The 20559-nt window shown below is 41.2% G+C and overlaps 1 protein-coding gene across 1 annotated transcript in view; it reads left to right on the top strand.

Annotated features, from left to right (window-relative positions):
* The window catches only part of RAB10 (RAB10, member RAS oncogene family), a 59458-nt gene extending 39567 nt beyond the window's left edge, over positions 1-19891 (top strand). Inside the window, exons 3-6 of the mRNA XM_034766828.1 lie at positions 8690-8828; positions 15316-15405; positions 16056-16157; positions 17526-19891. Coding sequence (XP_034622719.1) covers positions 8690-8828; positions 15316-15405; positions 16056-16157; positions 17526-17609 — 415 coding nt within the window. The 3' untranslated portion in view covers positions 17610-19891. The remainder of the gene's footprint in view (positions 1-8689; positions 8829-15315; positions 15406-16055; positions 16158-17525) is intronic.
* The last annotated feature ends 668 nt before the right edge of the window (positions 19892-20559 follow it).

The following is a 20559-nucleotide window of genomic DNA, read 5'->3' as shown; positions in this document are numbered from 1 at the left end:
TTCTAAAAACCTTAAAATGTATTACTGGCACGCGAAACCTTAAATTAGAGTGAATAAATGAAGACTCGGCACACCACTTCGGAAAGGATGCCGAGCCTTGGACTAGATAATATCTTGGTAGCTGAAGGTAGTTAGGGGAATGGGGAGAACCTGTCTGGGTGGGGGAGGACTTCCATCTGTAGTAGGTGGGAGGCTGTTAATGTCTCGCTTGGTCTCTTCCAGGTTGGCAGCAATGTTACCTGGTACAACTTTCTATAATGGCCTCCCAAAAACCCTAGACACTGGCCAGCCCTGATGGGTATAACTAATAATATTATAGAATTGTGTGGATTTGATCCCTGTAATACAAATTGCTGCTTTTTCTCAGTGCAAGCTGAGTATATTGAAACTGTCTTGCAATAGATTTCTGTTCAGTAGAGTTCCAGGAGCACTTAATTTACCATGTACCATTTTTCACTGAAAACAAGGGGTCCTTTCAGCAGATATTACTACTTAGTAAGGATAAATTATAGTTGCCATAGCACCTAAAGGTCCCAATCAGGACTGGACCCTCTGTATTATACACTTGTGAAGGGTTCAGTCACAGAAACCCCCTTGGGACTGTTACCTGATGTGCCGAGACTACCTCTGAGCCAGTTTTCTCTGCCAGTTTGGGCCTTCAGAACCCTGTCTTGTTGAGCCAGATACGGTAATCTGCTGCAACACACCCTCAAAGCTGCAGACTTAATTGAAAATGGCTTTAGCAAGTGCTCCTGTCTCGAGCACCTAGCTCCCAATGGGATCCAAACCCCAAATAAATCCATTTTACTCTGTATAAAGCTTATACAGGGTAAACTCATAAATTGTCCGCCCTCTGTAACACTGATAGACAGATATGTACAGTTGTTTGCTCCCCCAGGAGTTAATCAAAAACAACAAGGAGTCTGGTGGCACCTTAAAGACTAACAGATTTATTTGGGCATAAGCTTTCGTGAGTAAAAACCTCACTTCTTCGGATGCAAGTGAGGTTTTTACTCACGAAAGCTTATGCCCAAATAAATATGTTAGTCTTTAAGGTGCCACNTCTTGCCCCAAGTCATCCCAGACACTAATGCTAAGCCACACGATGGCAGCATCTAGTGTCAGTGGAGTCCAAGCACTATTTCAACCACACAGGTTTGGATGAACTCCCCACAAATGGAGGTGAAGAGCACCCCCAGACACACACACACACACAAACCACTCCCGGTGGTGAGAGGGGAACAGGAGAAAGGACAAAAGAAGTAAGAGATTAAGAGAAAGGAAGGAGGGAGGGAGGAAAACGTAAAACGAAAAGGACAAACACTAATATCCCCAAAAACAACAAGGAGTCTGGTGGCACCTTAAAGACTAACAGATATATTTGGGCATAAGCTTTCGTGAATAAAAACCTCACTTCTTCGGATGCAAGTGAGGTTTTTACTCACGAAAGCTTATGCCCAAATAAATCTGTTAGTCTTTAAGGTGCCACCAGACTCCTTGTTGTTTTTGTAGATACAGACTAACATGGCTACCCCCTGATACAGGAGTTAATCAGTTACCCTGGGTTAATTAATAAACAAAAGTGAGTTTATTAAGTATAAAAAGTAGGAATTAAGTGGTTCCAAATAACAGAACAAAGTAAGTTACCAAGCAAAGTAAAACACAAACATGCAGGTCTAAGCCTAATACAGTAGGAAACTGAATACAGAAAAATCTCACCCCAGAGATGTCCCAATAAGCTTCTTTCACAGACTAGACACCTTCCTAGTCTGGGCCCAATCCTTTTCAGACCAATGTTTTGGTTTATGGCCTGGGTCCAACAATCACTCACACTCCCGTAGTTACAGTCCTTTGTTCCAGTTTCTTTCAGGCATCTCTTTGGGGTGGAGGGGCCATCTCTTGAGCCAGCTGAAGACACAATGGAGAGGTTTCCAGGGTCTCTTATATTCTCTTTTGTGGGCAGAAACCCCTTTGTTCTTCTGTGCAAAATCACCGCAACAAGCCTGAGTTTGTAGCCACCTGGGCAAGTCAAATGTCCATGAATGATTCAGCTTTTTGCAGGCCGACGCCATTGTTTACATGTTAGTTTGATGTTCCCAGGAAAGCTCAGATGTGGATTGGCGTCTCCCAAAATCCATTGTCAGTTAAGTGTTTCATGATAGGACTATTCTCAGTAAGTGGCCATTCTCAAGAAGCTGACCAAATGCTTTACTGAGGCTACTTAGAATCAAACACATTGAGATACAAGTACATAGCCAATACTCATAACTTCAAATACAAAAACGATACACCCATACAGACAGCCTAATCCTAACCAGAAAATTACAGCCTTTCTATAGACACCTTACTTGACCTCCTTTGTACAAGATTTGGTGCAGCTATAGAACCTTGGTTGCAACAATGATCTGTACAGTCCCAGTTCGTGTCAATAATGTCACAACATTGTACAAACACACAGTCCCTGCCTCAAAAGGTTTATGATCCACTTTGAAAAGACACAACAGGAAAGGATCAAGATCAAAGGATAAGCTATTTTTTTAATGGATTGGGTTCCCATGATATTCTCTGCTTTATTTAGGACTTTGTTTTGATGCTGTCTGTAAAAGTTTCTTTCCATGTTAATACATCTCCTGCCAGTGGTGGCTGCTGTTGTAATATGTTTGAGAGAAATCACTTTGTATAACACAACTATATTTAATTGCCACATCCTATATTTAAACGCCTAGGTGTACTTAGTTACGTTATTTATTTACAGACTTGTGTCCCACTCCCAACACAACAGCTGCTAAGCAGGGCATGTATTCACTGGAATGTGACTTGTTTAAACACAAGTTGTACTGTTTTAACTATACCACTGCAGTCCTTTAATGTGGGTACAGTTATGCCAGTTTGATGCTGTTTTATGCCAATAGAGATTGCACCAGTATAACTACAGCAGTAAAATCACACCCCTAACCAAAATAATTGCATCAGTACAAAAACTAGAGACCAGGCCTTAGGTGTTCCATTGGAGAAGGGAAGCTGAGGGTCAGAAGAGAGGCTGACTGGAAGGCAAAGGGGGATCAGTTACACACATGAGCATCATTTTAGTAGGGGGAAAGAACACAGTTAGCATTTGTGTACCTTCCACTCCTACTAGATTGCACTTAATGGAAACAAATTTTCAATCTATGAAATAATGCTGTATTAAGTTGTTGGAATAAGGTATGACCAATAGCTGTAGGTCTAGGCTTTCATGTCTTCCACTAACAATGACAACCCCTTTGTGATAAGAAAGATGGCTCATCAGGCAGGAAGCAGTTTTTTAGAGAGTGCTACTTAGTGACTCAATTGGCCAGAGCACTTGCTAGTGGCAGCACGAACTCCCAAGTAGAAGCAGGTATTCAACTTTCTTATATAACATCACTTATTTTTTTTAAGAATGAGTTTGTCAAAATAAGTTTGGGGAAATATAGGCTTGTGTCTTCTAACAATGGAATTAAATTCCTCAAATAGCCTGAAAATTGCACATTGCTGTATATTCTGATGGAGAGGAAAAGGGGAAGATGGAATCTTAATTAAAAAGAAGGCAGGAAGGAAAACTACTTGGTTTATTAAAGATAAGTACAACCAAAGGGGTTGTGTAGTTTCAATATTTTACACTTTTGTAAAATAGATGGAAACAACAAAGGGGTCTTGATCTAAGTAATCATCTGGAGCAGGACTTTCTCCCATCATGAAAACCCATGTTTTTTTCTGAAAAATCCAGATGAAGAAAAACCAGATTTTATGAAAAAGAACTAAGCGCTCTATGTAATTTATAATAAAAAATAATATAAAGTGAACACCCTACGCTTTGTATTCTGTGTTGTAATTGAAATCAATACATTTTCAAATGTAGAAAAATTTCCACAAATATTTATAATTTTAAATTGGTATTTTATTGTTTACCAGAGCGAATAAAACTGCAATTAATATTGACTATTTTTTAAATCTCATTACAATTATTTTTTTAATCGTTTGACAGCCCTAAATTAAAGACTAAATCAGGATGGATAAAAACAATTTATAAAAGTCAGTTGATACTCATTCTTTAATTTAAACCAGTTTTATATACATGTTGCTAGTTCTTTAATTTGGCCCTGTTTTATAGTTTTTTACACACTCCAGATCAGGCTACAAGCTTCAACTTCCAGGCATTAGATTGTGTTTTACCGTTGTCTCCTAAATTGAAGAGTCAATTATCAAATATTTGTTATCTGTATAAATACTTATAGACTGGTCAAATATCCCTAACTATTTAGCTGAACAAAGTAAATTGAGCTCCTTGAGTCTCTTGCTATAGAAGGCATGTTTTCTAATCTTTTAATCATTCTCATGGCTCCTTGAACCCTCTTCAATTATCAGAATCCTTCTTGAATTGTGATCACCAGAAATGGACACTGAATTCCATTAGAGGTCACACCAGTGCCAAATACAGAGGTAATATAACCTCCTTATTCCTATGCACTACTCCCATTTATGCATTCAAGGAACACGTTAGCCCTTTTTGGCCACTATATAGCACTGGAAGCTCATGTTCAGCTGATTATCTACCACTACCCCCCCAAATCTTTCAGAGTCACTGCTTCCTAGGATGGAGTTCCTCATCTATGATCTACCTTCTTTGTTCCTAGATTTGTACATTTAGCTTTATTAAAATGCATATTGTTTGGTTGTGTCCCATTTATCAAGCAATCCAGATTGCTCTGTATCTGTGATCTGTCCTCCATTATTTAATAATCCCCCAACTTTTGTATCCTCTACAAACTTGATCAGTGATTTGGTTTTCTTCCAGATCATTGATAAAAATGTTAAATAGTTTAGGGCCAAGAACTGATCCCTGCAGAATCCTACTGGAAACATCCCCAATCAATGATTCCTAGTTTACAATTACATTTTGACTCTCCTTTAGCCAGCTTTTAATCTGTGTAATGTATGCTATGCTAATTTTATATCATCCTGATTTTTAATCAAAATCTGCAATACCAAGTCAAACGCCTTACCGAAGTCTGTTACATCACATCAGTGCTATTACCTTTATCATCTGAACTTGTAATCTCATAAAAAAAAAAAAAAAATCCGGTTAGTGTTATAGGGTCAATTTTCCATCAACCCAGGTTGACTGGCATTAATTATATTACTCTCCTTTAATTCTCCATTAATCAAGTCCTGTATGAGCCACTCCATTATCTTGCTTGGGACCCATGTCAAACTGACAGGCTTATAATTACCCAGGTCAGCTTGTTTACCCTTTGTAAATATTGGCACAGCCTAGCTTTCTTCCACTCTTCAGGAACTTCCCTGGTATTCCAACACTTACTGAAAATCATCATTCGTGGTCCAGCAAGCCTGTCAGGCAGCTTTTTCAAAACTCGGGAATGCAGTTTTCTGTTGCTAAAGTGGTGGTTTTTCTGCTTGTTTCTACAGCTTCCAGTTAGAATTTTCAGCTTTTACTTAAACTTTTTTCTACTAAGCTTCACATTTAAAATGTTTGTGCTGGAAGAAAAGTCTAGGTCCTCCATTGTGTTCTCATTGCAAATAGCTCATGCTTTATTTGCAGGCAGTGGCACCTACAGCTATATTGAACTTCCTCGAGGACAAGAAAGCCGAAATGTCTGAGTGGCCAGCACCAAATGCTTCATAAGAAGCTGTAAGAACCCCGGAAGATGTGGGGTAATGTGGAGGGCAGATTAGATGGCCTCTGAGGATGTCTTTACTGGATAGTTAACCCTGGAATTTGATACCCACATTAGCCTCGTCTGGGTGCAAGCATCTCCACAACAAAGCCCTAGCGATGTTACTGTTTCTGCGTTCTCCCTTGTCTCTGGGGGTATATATCCCATGGTTTTTTTGTATTGAGACACTGGGATTCTTTCCCAACCAGTTGTCTGCCCTCCAGATGGAATTGTGGGAAGCACATTGGAGGAACATCAGCACCCAGGCAACTTTTTACTTGTATCCTGATTGCAAAGTGGGCAGGTTCTAACCTATACCTCCAGTCACATAAGCTAGCCTGAACTTAAAGCACCTCCAAATCTAGGTCAAAAGTCTATTTGGATGGTAGGGGGAGTTGGGCTGAACCCTGGATAAGAGCCCAGATAACTGCTGAGAAGACATACCTTAAGAGAGGCTAATGCCTTGAAGCATGAGGCTTAATTATAGAAATTTATGAAGGGATATTAACTAGAACTAAATAGTTTTATCCTAAAGTCAGGGCTTGTGCTTCAGTCACTCAAGTGCCCTTGAAAAATCCCACCTCTTAAGTGCTTAAGTAAGAGTTTAGGAGCATAACTTTAAGCTTTTGTTTGAAAAATTTGAACACATGTGTAAGAGTTTGCACTAATAATGTACTGAAAGTCTAAACTTTCCATTAACGCTGCAGCATTAGGGGCTAAAACTATATGCACTAAAATTTGGTGTCAGTTTTTGTTGCTTTTACCTATAATGTTTTTGGAGAAGTCAAATAAGACCCTTTTAGTAGTGATGTTGAAACAAACTAGCCCTCTAGTGTTTATAATTTAGTTTATTAGAAATCGAAAGCACAAAATTTCTAATTGGCTTTTACAGAACCTCAACCTGACTTGAATACCACTTTAAAAAAAAAAAAAGACTTGAATCCTTAAATTCAACTAATTGACTGAGCATGTTGAACTATTACCTGCATGATCATTACCTTGTAACTGCTCAGGGGGGAAAAAGGAGGGTCTTTCATTGCAGCTTGATTGACTGGTTAGTCATTGTTATCAATTGACGATTATTCTGTCTATGCTGAATGGATCATTTCATCCACAGGTGGTGATTCTACTGTTTCTTGAAGAACTAGATTGTCTTGTCAGACTGACTAGATACTAAGGTTTTCTCAGTATTCAAGTTCTTATCAAGATTTGGAAATCTTTAAGGAACGTTGTTTTTCCAGTTCACACATTCTATATTTGTATTTGTGATACTTCCAAGGGGTACCCACGGTTGTGAGGCACCTTGCTACCACCTGCCCTTAGCGTGAGCAAGTCTTGTCTGCGCCTGCCAGGTGTCGGCTCCCTTATTCTCCCAGCCACAGACAACACAAGCACTCCCCTCTCAGCCCACCCCGGCTCCACTGTCCCTCATGCAGGTTAGCAATAGGCACTCTCCAACCCCACATCCTTCGCCCCCTGTGGTGTCCAGCCCCTTTTCCACTGGGCACTCACAGAATTACCAGACCCACTGTTCCCCAAGGAACAGTACACCACAGCTTACTAGTTAAATCTCAGAACATAGGTCTTAAATGTATTTATAGAGAAAGCAATTATGTCTATTTTACAGAGTAGTGATTCATATGATAGAAACCAGAAATATTGGAAACAAATGGTTACATATAAATCATAACACTCAGAGCCTAAACTCAAGTAACAAGATGCCGTCTTGTCGAGTAAGGTACAGCTGACCCCAAAGTCTCTTGGTTTTTCAACCAGAATGGCTGAGACCCTTCTTTCATGAACCCCAGCCAGCTGGCAGCTTCCTCTTTCCTCCCCCCCCCCCCCCCAAAATGAAGAGTGCCAGGATGTCTTTCTGCAGTCCTAGATGTACCAGACCAATCCTTTCGTTCTTCACCTCTAAAATAGGGTCCGTTCCCCACCCCCCCACCCCCCATACCTCTTCCTGTTAATTTTCCACCTGAAGTCTCCACAATCTCTTTGTTAGTGTTTGACTCAGTATGCAAATAAACTCTCCCAGCTGATCATTTTGTCTCTTACAATGGGAGATAAATGTCTCCCATTTCCTGTCTAGTGGAATCTGAGTTAAGGCATCATGCTACCTCTGAGTGATCTGCCATTAGCTACAAGGCCTTACAAACAATTTTCGTGTGTGTACACACCTTCTTACATATTAACTGTACTTACATTTTTGCAAAGATTACGATCAGTGTGACATAAGCTTCCAGTAGAAACCGTACATGTCCCTCATTGGCAAACTAGAATGAAAATACCAGGCCCAGGGGATCCATGTAGCTCTTATGCATTTTATTGTATTGTTTTTTAACTTAAATTACGCAACACAGCTTACAAGAATCTCTATTGCTGCTAGTGCCTCACTTTATACAATTCAGATCTAACTTTTATGTTGATCAATTGTTGTGAAAGCCAACCAGAAATGTTATGTTAGCAATGTTTTTTGTGTGACTTGGAAAGAGATTTGATTATGGTCTGAAATAATAAGCTACAAAAACTGGTGTAACTTACTATTCTGGTCATTAGTAACTTCAGCTACTGCCTTTTAGGTGTTTGAGCTGTTTAACTGTACCTGCATGTCTCTTGTCTTTGGTTCTTTTGATGAACTTTGTGGCTAACTTAATGGTCTGGGAAAAATGCGTTTTTTAAATCCAGTTCTGCTGTACCCTTGTGAGCTTCAAGGCATTTCTTCTGTCTCCGTGCCACACTCACTTCTGGCTGCCTCTGCAGGAGGGAGAAGAGGAGAGTCTTTGAATCTACCTAAATGGGTGCTTAAACAGTACCAGCCAATGAATGTCTGACAGTACTGCAGGTTTCCATGCTATTTCAGATATGGCAATAAATGTGCATTATAACTTACCTCTGTCTAACCTAGATGTCCCCGCTCTTATCTAGAATTTGCCTCCAATGTATACACATGTTGGGTTTTAAATACTGACTATGTTGCTTGCTATTCACAGGGACACAGCAGGACAGGAGCGATTTCACACCATCACCACCTCTTACTACAGAGGCGCCATGGGAATTATGCTAGTGTATGATATCACTAATGGCAAAAGCTTTGAAAACATCAGCAAATGGCTCAGAAACATAGATGAGGTGAGCAGTGCCAATGAGATCCTGTCCTCTGCTCTAACTGCATCTGCTGTATTACAGGTCCAACATGCTGCTGAAAGTAGACCCTGCAGAACTGAGTCTGTTGAGACTAGCTGTTTCTCCCTTGCAAATATGCTACCATAGTAGCCTTTATTATCAAGGAGACAGATGAGAGGGTAGTGATGATGGAGCTGTCAGGCTGGTTTGTGTATGCCATACCTCTGCCCCATGAGGTAGAGAATTTGTTGATGGTCAGAACTTTGACTAGCAATGTTGCTCTCTGAAACACATCTTAAGAGTTAGAATTTTAACGCTAACAAACTTCTAAAGTTTATTAAAAATAATAATAAAGTTTAGGGTTCTTTTCTCCATTCAAGAGATCGGATGAGGGTGTGTGCCTTTCTCCAGTAAACCGGCTCTACTGTTAAGAACGGTTACCAACACACATGTGGCCTGCCATGGTAGCAGCTATTGTTGCAGTAAGAACCATGATTCAAGAATAATAGTAATTTCTATACTTGGTGAAATGTACTGTCCTAGTACAGATTACATATTTATGGGTTTCTCCATCATGGAAGCTAAATGTGTTTTGAAAAGAAGGAAAGATCTCTTAAATGTCAAGTTCAGTTTTGTGGGAACCAAGCACATTCTTGACAGTGTTTCATACTACTTCTGGAAGGGAAATTCCCTACAGGGCTTACTGACGCCAGTTATGTAACGCTACTCTGCCCTCATTGCAAGAATGTCAACCAGTAGAAGTTGGTAGAACTACACAGGTGATCTGATTAAGTGGAACAAACTGGTCAATATGGAAATCTAAAATGGCTTAATTCCTAGTGAGTCAAGTCTTTATTTGGAGGGGAGAATTAAGTATTTCCTCAATGAGAAATCTGAGATGTCAGACCAACTCAGCCATGAAGTTCTTCTTTCTCTGATAGTCCTCCTCCTTTGATATGTTGGTCACTATTGCTCCACATGTTAAATGGAGCAGATGTTTGCCTTTTCCTGCTCCTCAAGGAAAAGGAGTAGCTGCTTTATCTGATGCAACCCCTTCTCCCCCCAAAAACCTAAAGCAACAGAAAATCATGACTTTAGGACTGAGTATACTTGGAGATGAGTACTGTTACATTTTGGTGAGATAAAGGTCCTAGGAATAAGCAAGTGAAGATGAGGCAGTCCCAGAAATGAAATAATTGACAAGCTTTGTTGGGGAAGAAATTGGCAAAGAGACCACACAGCTGGTGGGGAAGGGAGAGGAAGAGTTGGGTGGGCACAGAGGCAAGAGGAAATGAGCATTAAAGACAGTATAGGAGAATATGCAACATGATCCCTTATAGGTAAGCCCTGTATACTTTGCAGCCAGCTGAACCTAAAATTTGAAGCAAAGTCCATTTAATCAGCTGTGGAATTGTATGTGTGAGTGACTGCTGCTTCATGGAAGTTGCCAGGAGGCGTTAGCAGCTGAGATGGGAATTTTTGGCACAGCTGGGTTTTGGCACCTAGGAAGCAGAAGGACTTGTAAAAGAAGTATGTTAGCTGAGTTTCTGCTGAAATGATCAGTCTTTAAGGCCTGGTCTACACTACAAAGTTAGGTCAAAGTAAACTGCCTTGTGTCGACCTAGTTGTGTGCACGGCTACGCTTAAATTTGTCTCCCACTCATCTAAGTACCCTGTTATGTCAACATAGTAACACCAGCTCCCTGAGTGGCTTTGAGCCATGGTTGACATACACGAGTCAGTGCTGCGTGAGTGTAGATGCATTGTTTTTGTCAACCCTAACAGTCATCCAGCAGCTGTCCCGCAGTGCTTGACAGACCTGGTCAGTGTTGGGAACTCCACTGCCCAGGGGTCATGTGGACCAGAAGCCTCCCCTGCTTAAAATCCCTTCATATATTTGAAATGGCTTTCCTTGGCTGTCCATCTTGCTCAGCACCCCTCTATCAGCTCTCCATTGTCTTATGTAACTGCCTAGCTGATCCTGTCAGCTGCATGCCCCAGACCTGCTCTGGCTTGGAATAGACAGAAATTGGTTCTCCTGGGCCCATGGGGAAAACAGGCTGTGCAGGGGCAGCGCCAAACCAGTTGTAGAAACCTCAACATCTGTGAGCAGATTGCTCAGAGCATGCAGGAGGAGGAGTACGACCGAGATCAGCAGCAGTGCTGTGTGAAAGCCTGCGAGCTGCGGCAGACGTACCAGAAGTCCTGGTAGGCCAGCAGTTGATCTGGTGCCAAGCTGCAGATCTGCCACGTGGTGGAGATCCCACCACCACCCTGGGTACCTCTGAGGAACCAGGGTCACAGGCCCCTACCATGAACAGCAAGGACGACGACTCTGTGGGACAGGTGACCGGGGGCGGGGGCATCCAGCTGTGCCAAGATCTGGGACCTATTTTTGATCCTACTGCAGTCCAGTCAGTCGCCGCAATTAACAGAGGCGAGCCTGAAATGGGACAGAACCTTGGATAAGTGTGTAAGTAAATTTCCCATTAGTGATGACCCAAGCACAGAAGTTGCAGACTCTTGTGGACCTCCAGGTTCAACAATCCCAGGCTCGACTGCCATTGCAGTCAGTGTAGAACTGCAGCATAGCACTTCCCTTCTCCTTCTTCTCTGAGCTTGTAGTTGAATCTTTCCTTAGTGCTGTTGAGGTGGCTGGTGTACAGTTTTGTGAGCCAGAGGAGTTATGGGGTAGGCTGGATCCCCCAGGATCGCTATTGGCATTTCAACATCGCTATTGGTAATCCACTACTTGGGAAAGAAGGCCTCTGCTTGTAGCGTTCTGAACCGTCCTGTGTTCTTAAAGATGTCATACACTTTCCCTGACCAGCCAGCATTGATGTGAGTGAAGCATTCACAGTGATCCACCAGCACTTGCGTAACCGTGGAGGAGTAGTCCTTTCTGTTGATGTGCTCTGGGGGCCAAAATAGGCATATGTGTGCCGTTTGTTGCTCACCATGGTTTGGGAACACCATAGCTGCAAAGCCATCCGCTATGACCTGCACATTGCAGAGTGTCACAGTCCTGCATAGCAAGAGATGGTGGTGACCCCCACAATGGATTTTTCCACTGTAAAATGACTTCCCATTGACCAGTATCAGTCCAGCATTGCAGGTTTCCAGTGTGATCACCACTCGCTTCTCCACTGTCAGTGCAGCTCTGTTTGGTGCCCCAGAGGTTGAATGGCTGGGGCGAGCTCAGCACACAGAGGCACAAGGCCCTGTTCATGGATATGGAAATTCTGCAGCAACTGCTTGTCATCCTAAATGTCCGTTATGATGCAATCTCACCAGTCGGTGCTCATTTCTCAGGCCCAGAAGCAGCATTCTGCTGTTGGCCGCTGTTCCATGAATGCCACCAAGAACCTTGAATTGATTCTCGTTATGTCCCACAGCAAACTGACCTGGAAATAGTCACATTCTCTGCAGTGGTTCCTGTGGCTCTGCAAACACCAGAGGACCATGCGTCCAGTGCTTGCAATGCTCATGACAATAGTGCCGAGCTGGACAGGCTGTTCGTCAGAGATGGCAGACAATGACAAGCTCCGCTTGGGTTCATGGGGAATTGAAAATAGACACACAAATCATGGGATAGAGATATGGGAACTTGCTCCCAGTCACCACTGTGTGACTCCATTCTGCTGCACCATGCATTGCCAAAACTACCCAAAAGACAGCACACTGAATGGTGGCAGGCTGTACACGGGGATACCTACCCATGGTGCATTGCACTGCATCAACACACTCCCTTCTGGTGAGTACATGCAGCACCACTGCAAGGAGCCAAGTATGCATGCCCACAAGCAATAAACTACCTGTAGCGGCTGTGTGCCAGTGTAACTTGTGGTGGCAAAACGTTGTCGTGTAGACATGGCCTTTATATGGTTTAACTGCTTCACTCCTGTCTTTAGTTTCACAGTTAATTTCCAGATGAAACAAATGAGGCAGTTGACACTTCATAGCTATTGCTTCAGATGGTCTGCCGATCTTGGTTTAAACAGTTAATGCTTTCAAGGTTTTCCTCTCAATGACCACTAGAAATTTAAATTTTTAAACCAGAGCTTACGTTCTGTAATACAGTTTTGTGGCAAGAGTGCACTTCTGTAGCAAATTTCATAGTAATGGAATTGTGGGATACGTAAGCCCCGATTGTAAGAGAAGAGAATGATGGAGAAACTGGGAAATGAAAAAGTGTAAGAAAAAAGTGAGATGGAATCAATTAACTTAAATTACTAAATAAGAAGTTAGCACTTCAAGTACATGACAGACTAACTTGTGCCTTCCAAAAAGCACGGTGCACGTTTTTCACTTTGGCTAGTAGAAGTTAATCTAAGTCTCTGGTATTGTACGGTGAAGTCTGGTTGTACTTCAAAGATGTCTGTTGTTGCTGTGTAAGCACTGTGTGACAAACAGCACTGTCTCAACTGTCAGTATTTTCAGTGCATGTTTCTTTGATCTTTCCTCCTTGCCATCTAAGTAGTCTTCCAAAAACTCCCAAAACTGAGTTGATCCTGGTCAGGCAGGCCTCCTTCTGAAACAACTTGTTTGGGCCACTGCTGTAGGCAGGAAAACCAGATTATATAGACCTTTGGTTTGTTAGTTATTTATGTTAAGGAATACTCCATTAGTTGATATTTATTAAGATTGTTGAAACAGAAGTAAATTCAGATTACAAACCCTTCCAAAAAGTTTCTGCTGGCATGTCACCAAAAATACTTGAATTCTCCACTAACTGATGCTTTGTTCTATTGGTCCATGAGGACTTCCAGAGCTATGAGTTTGTCACAATTATTGGTTACTATAGTGTAAGTAGGGAGGGCTTCCCTGTAAGCAGATGTTAATGAACAAATGTTTAAGGCTCTGTTCTGTTCCAGATGAACAGGTAATTGTCTTGTCAGACTGTCCAGAAAAGTTCTCTCAGTATTTGATATTGTAGGCTTTGAGATTGCTCCCTTAGACATCCAGGAAAGCAGTCAGTTTCATTTTAATGTTGTATATTATAAAATTCCTTCTTGGCACATCGGTTTCTATGTGTTTATTTGCAGTTGAGCAATGGTGTAACACTCCATTTTTCTTTTCATGGTACCCTTTGTGCCGCATTACAGGGTGTAGTGAAACCAGCACCCGCCCTATGAAGCAGGATTCAGATGAGCAGCTTGTGTGCATATGTCAGCACGTGCAGAGCAGGATGAGATACAAAGCTGACACTTACAATAAGATTAACATATTCATTGTACTCTTCAGATTCAGTGATGCTAGAAATTCTCATTTCCTTTTCTCAAACAATGCTAAAGAACCGGATCCATCCACTGTACTCCCTCTCCAGGGACAGATTTCCCATTTTAGTGTGCATTTTGTTGAAATATTCCAAGATCACCATGTAAATGGGTTTCTAGCTGCTGAATGGAAACTAAATGCTTTTGTGCAGATTGGGTTTGGATAATTGAACTGTTCACTCAGCCCTACATCTATACGATCGCCCTACCAAATAACTCAAGAAGAGCTGTTAGAACTTAGCTGGAGGCATTTCCTGCTAACCAGTCAGCTCTTTACCTTTGCAGTGGTTGACCTTTTTAAACACCGTGCTTAAACAAGCTACTGTCTGTGCAAACACCGTAACACTGTGCAAAGGAGTCTAGAAACGCTTCGGCCTGATCCACACTTGTTGGCATAGCTGTGTCAGTCAGGGGTGTGGGGGGAAAACCATGCCCCTGACCAGTACAGCTAAGCCAACAGAAGAGGGCTAACTTCATTCGGGGAGATGGTATTTCTACAGTGACAGAAAAACCTCTTCTGTCAGTGTAGGCTGCATCTATACCATGGGGCTAGGCAGGCATAGCTATGCTGGTATTTTCTCCATCGTGCAGGCATATCCTGAGAAAGTTGCATCAAAATCAGTGATTCCAGTGCATGAAAGCTTGGTTATCTGTGTTGGCAACCCTAGACTTTTTCTCTTTTATCTGTCCTTAGTGTTTTGGGCTGTATGAAAACAGGACTAAATGTTCTAAAGGCAGTAAGCCAGCAGACATTAAATCTTCTTAGTGGGGCAGGAAGTTGATTCTTTCTGTGGGTAACTGAGCTTAATTTAAGCAGCATTCAGTAGGTTAATGTCTTTAGAAGAATGCAGACTGCCAAACACCATTTGGTCCTTTTTATGAAAGGAGGCTTTTCTAATCACAGACTACGGGAATAGAAAGACAAGGGCAAATTTGGCTTCTGCTGGAGGTGGCAGGGTTGCCTTAAAGTCGTAGGCTTTTTCTGCCATATCCCACGTTCAGGGTATGAGCTCTTTTGTGCAGAGCTGCCCCTTAGGGAACATACTTAGCACAGTCCTGCCAAGCTCCACCAAAGAGGGTGGGCCACCCACCTCTCTCTAAATTGAATCAAAATGCCAAAAAGATGAGTTAATACAAAGGTGAACAAGGTATGTGCATGTTATCTTTGAGCAGATGTGAAAACCTATATAATGAGCTATTGCTTGTCCCTGTTTTAGCATGCCAATGAAGATGTGGAGAGGATGCTGTTAGGAAACAAGTGTGACATGGAAGATAAGAGAGTTGTACTTAAAACAAAAGGAGAACAGGTGAGTGTCAAGCAAGAACTGGTTTGAAAAAAGTGTCACTGAGACCTTCCCCAATTTGCAGAGATGAAAAGTATGGAATCATCTAAACAGCCATTATAAAACTGAAGCTGTTTTAGGGGTTCATTACTAGAGAATTTAAACTCCATTGTAAGACCTGCCAAAGAATAATATGACTAATATTGGACTTGCTAATGACTTGTAAACCCAGGAGAATCTCTTCTGGAGTTGTATTTGAAAATCTACATTTAGGCTAGTCTGCTGGTAATGCGAACTCAGCTGATTGCTCCGTTTCCTCTGTTTAGTTTCTAACATTCTCCAGCAAATCCTTTTGCTTCAATCATTTATACCATATGACATAGATTGGTGGCATGTATTAGATTTTGTAACTGTTTATAATTTATCATATCTGAATACCTACTTCTGTGTACCTCAGTAAAACTGTTTTGTCTTCACGGAGCATTAGACTATTTTACCCATATCTTCCCAGTTTGATTAACTAGTAATCATTTGCACCCCTGTCTGCTGTACTGAAAACAAATATTACACCTGCTACAGCAAGCTGGTCACTAACCATAGTTATCACTGAGCACCAATGTATAGCATTAGAAAGCCTTACATGCAGTTTAATCTTCTTGCCTCTCTTGGTTTAGATTGCGAGGGAGCATGGTATTAGGTTTTTCGAAACTAGTGCAAAAGCAAATATAAACATTGAGAAGGCATTCCTCACATTAGCAGAAGACATTCTTCGAAAGGTAAGTGCCCACGGAATTTGTTTTCTCTAGACTGCTTATTGAAAACCAAAATTGCTTAAAATATCTCCTACAAATCAAAACTAGCAAGACGTGAGAATTTAGCTGAAGTGGTGTAGATTCCAGTTGTAAAACGAAAATCTACAAGTTTTGCAGACGTGCTATACAACCAGGGGAAACTTTGGATACTTCATTTTGTCTTAGATTGCACCTTTATTGCACTAAATTGGGCGTTGCTGGGAAATAGGAACTGTTAAATGTTAACATTGTTTTTGGGAAGACACTTAGCCACTCTAGACTTCTGTGTGTCAGTCTGAAACTGGGGGTACTTCTGTAGCTCTGCAGGGTATTGTGGTAAAGGAGAAATAGAAACATAGCTGCTATCCTGCAATACAGCAACATGCTAATGGATCACTTAGATCAGGTTCTAAGCAGCTGAAAATAGAGGTTAGCATCTGAGCAAAACCACTTGAGCTTAAGGTTTCAGTGAGGTCTAACCAAGTTTGCATCCCATGATGCAAGCAAACATGGGTGTCTTAGTGTCTCAGAATTTGGCTTACAAAGCAACTTAAAAGCAAACTCCTGACTAGACATGCAAGTACTTCACAGAAAATGTTCGTCACCAGACTTGATACTGAAAACTGGAAAGCAAGCCAAATGTGTAAGACAGTGTTTTTTTTAAAAAAAGCGTGCATGATTGGGTGGGGAGAGAGAACCCTTGTGGTAGATAATTGGCCAAGAAGGAATTGAAAATATAGAGCAGATATATTGCTATTGTAAGTGGTTTTGTGTGATCTGAATAAACTGCTTATGCTAAAAATATTAAGTCTTAGCTGCTGGGAGAATGACTTGTCTGAACGTTAGCCAAACAAGAGGTAACTTGTCTAAGCTGCCTACTAAAACACACTAAAAGAGTGCTTCTCTGTACGTAGATTATTCTGACCCCAAATAATTTTTAGAACAGCCCACATAAGTGATACTCAAACCCCCAGCTAAACCTGTTCTAAGCTATTGCCCGAATGTGTGTCTCCTTAGTGTACTCTGTGACTTGATGGTAGGATAAACAAAGCCCCAGTATAAGTCCCAAAAGCAAAGGCTAGAAGCAAAGTTAGGTTTATTTTGGTGATGGGCCCAAACCGCAAAGTTTGTTCCAAATTCTGGAAATGATGAGTTTGATATGGTAGGACAGGTTCAGCTGACTACAAAGTTTGACTCCAGATCTCCACAAAGTTTTGTGCGGGTTTAGGACCACATCTAATTTATGGGCATATTATCACCAATATAAACATCATCCTTTTGCATGCTTATTTCTCTTCAGTGCTGAATGTTTGCATCTCTTCAGAATGTAATTAGCGTCTCTTTTCATTGCAGACCCCTGTAAAAGAGCCCAACAGTGAAAATGTAGATATCAGCAGTGGAGGAGGGGTGACAGGCTGGAAGAACAAGTGTTGCTGAACGTTCTCCTAGATCACCAATCGCCATCTACCACCCCCACCCCCTTTTTTCTCGCTGCAAAATAAACCACTCTGCCCACTTTTAACTTTAAATGAATGTTTCGTTCCTCATCTTAACAAAGCTCCAGCCTCCCTTTGTTCTTCCATTTAGGACAGCTTGCTGACTATAATTTTCTCAACAAAATGTATAGAAAAATCATGTCTGTGACTTCTTTTTTTTAATGTTTCTGCTGAACTCACCACTACATTTTGGTTGTATTATAGTCCCGTTCTTGACATTAAAACTTATAGCAATCATTTCAACTCTATTCTGCAAAATTGTATAAGAATAAAAGTTAGAATTAACACTTTATTTTGTACAACAGTGGAATTTTCTGTTATGGATAATGTGCTTGAGTCACCATATTCTATAGACATGCATCAGCAAAAAAAGCCAGGAAAAAAACTCATTTTCGCCTTGAGTATGTAAATGGGGTTTATTTTGTCCTGTGCCTTATGTGGAAAGGAACTTTTTTTTTCCTTTTTGTTTTGGTGGAAGCATGTGCAGGAGACGTACCATCCACACGTGACCATTGAAAAATATTAAACTCTTTTGTGGTTGCTTTACTGTGATTGTTGGTGTAGTGAATAGAGGACAAAGGGTGGTGCAAAGATCTTACATTTATCTGCTAAGTCTCCTTTTTGGTGACCTAGCCATTCAGAACTGTTCCTGCTGCCATTTTTTCTCACTGGCAATTTTTTCCTTTTGCCTGCATGCTGCTTTTATTTGCTTTTCTTCATGGTGTGATGTGTTAATTAAAAGATGGCAACCTGGTACGTTTGCCGAAGTTAATACAAAGCACTGATTTAGCTTTCAAGGTAAAATGTTATGCCTACTAATTTCCCTCTAGCCAATGTCCGTTCACTAGTATCTTCCCCTCTCTCCTCCTGCATAGCCTATGGGTTTTATGATATGGATGAGGTATTTGCATGCACTAGTTTTTGATGGAGGGTGATGTGGTTGTCTACTTTCTGTGTGAGAATATAACATGCAGTTCCCAAACTGACAACAGTTAATATGAACTTAAAGTCTCTATTAGCTGCTCAAACAGGGCATTTGTTAGCCTAGCAAAAGGTTAAGTAAACTAGTCATTTAAAAACAAAAAAGAAGTTGGCAGTTGTGTTGAATTATTGCCTCCCCTACAACTTCCATTTTTTCCGGTGTTCAGTTCTTTCTGATGATAAAATTTAATTTGTTCTTCATGGTCATTCTTGAGCTCATCATTTAATCCTGTTGGAAGACAGCAGGTGACTCAGGCAGGGAGGTAGAATTGGTATCCCTGTGTTCTTGTGCCCCCGTGGGTGTTTAACTTTTCTGCTTTGCTTTCATGCTTCAGCTGTAGATAAGGGTATGCTAGCTTTGCTATTGTCCCCAAAAGACACCTGTGCTGAAATCATTGAATGGCTTCATCCATTTCTAGCGGAGAAGAGAGTTGAAGGACCCCAGGCTACTTTAGACTGCTCATGTTCAATTGGGTGCCTTGTTAAGGAGAGCATTTTAACATCCAGCTGGCTTGCATATAAACAGTGAAGGAGGATTGTCCAGCAAAGAACACACGAAAGTTTCTAGCAGAACCCCCAAAATCTGCTTTTCTGAATCTGACTGGCTTGGCCTGACCTCTGTGCACTTGGTTGCTTGATCTTCCTTGACTAAATAGTGAAATCAGCAAATGACCCTGACTTGACTTTAATGAAATGACAGTCTTTTAACGTTAGTCTTGTTTTGACCTGCTGTCAGTTTAGTAACTTTACTGATGTCTCCCTGGTCCTCTGTTTTGGCAGTTTCTCTCCTCTGTACTCATTCACCCTGCCCAGTTGAATGGCTGCTGGGGGGAAAAAGCAAGAAACTGGAGCTCTAGGTGATAAATTTACACTGTTTTGTTTCTCACGTATTAAGCATATTGATCAGCATTGTAAATAGACAGAATATGGCTACCTTTTTGTTAAATCTGCACTTTCTAACGTTATCAAAAAAGGGAAAATGGAGTATACATCAATTTTTGTATGGTCTGTTTAAAACATGGGGTCTTTATTTGCTTAATGGGGCTTAGCCCACCTCTGTAAGTCTGTTGGGATCCTTTGTAGAAGCCGTGTTCATTAAACACTGAGCAGTTAGAGAACAGTCCACTCTCTGATACAACTAGCTACAAATTCAGTTTCATATTCTACTTAACAAGTTAAATAAACTGAAATATTTCTAGATGGTCTACTTCTGTTCATATAAAAACATGATTTTGAACTGTGCGACTTGGCTTTCATTTACTTGTGGAGTATGACACTCCGTGTTGGTTTGAAAAGAGGGGAAAGCATCCACTGTAACTGCATATGCTAAAGAAACCATTCCACTGAAGTATTAGCAGTAATGTTATAGTCCTGCTTTCTAGCAAATCTTGTCTTTGTACTTAGAAGAAGCATCCTTCCCCATGTGTGTGGAATGTCTCCTAAGGCTTGTGTAGAAAACCGTCTAACAGGAGCTTCCAGGTGCTTTTTTCATACAGTGGTGGAGTCATCTGGCTGTGGCCTGACCTAGCAATGTCCATGCTAAGATTTAATTAACCTGATGCATATTTAAGTCAGCTGCATGCTATGAACTAATGCCAGTGAAGGTGTCTTTAATGTAATCCGCTATCAGAGCAATATTGACTGCTACCTTTTTGCCAGGGCAAATATGGCAAGAGTTGTAACTTTCAATTTCCATTACCAATTTCACTTGTATCTATTTTACAATTGTTTTTAAAAACATCATGTTTAAAAAAACTCTCCTCTTCTCTATCCGCTCTAGTGAGCCAACTTACCTGCAAACAAGCTGTGCTGAGTAGCAGGATGGCCAATGCACCAAAGACCGACAATACTAAAAGCCAAGCTTCTCGCTCGGGAAGTCATGGCTGAGAAGAAACATCTAGCCTTGATTA

This window comes from Trachemys scripta, chromosome 3 (genome assembly GCF_013100865.1).
Source record: "Trachemys scripta elegans isolate TJP31775 chromosome 3, CAS_Tse_1.0, whole genome shotgun sequence".
NCBI lineage: Eukaryota > Metazoa > Chordata > Testudines > Emydidae > Trachemys > Trachemys scripta.
This window is presented reverse-complemented; position numbering and strand designations above follow the sequence as displayed.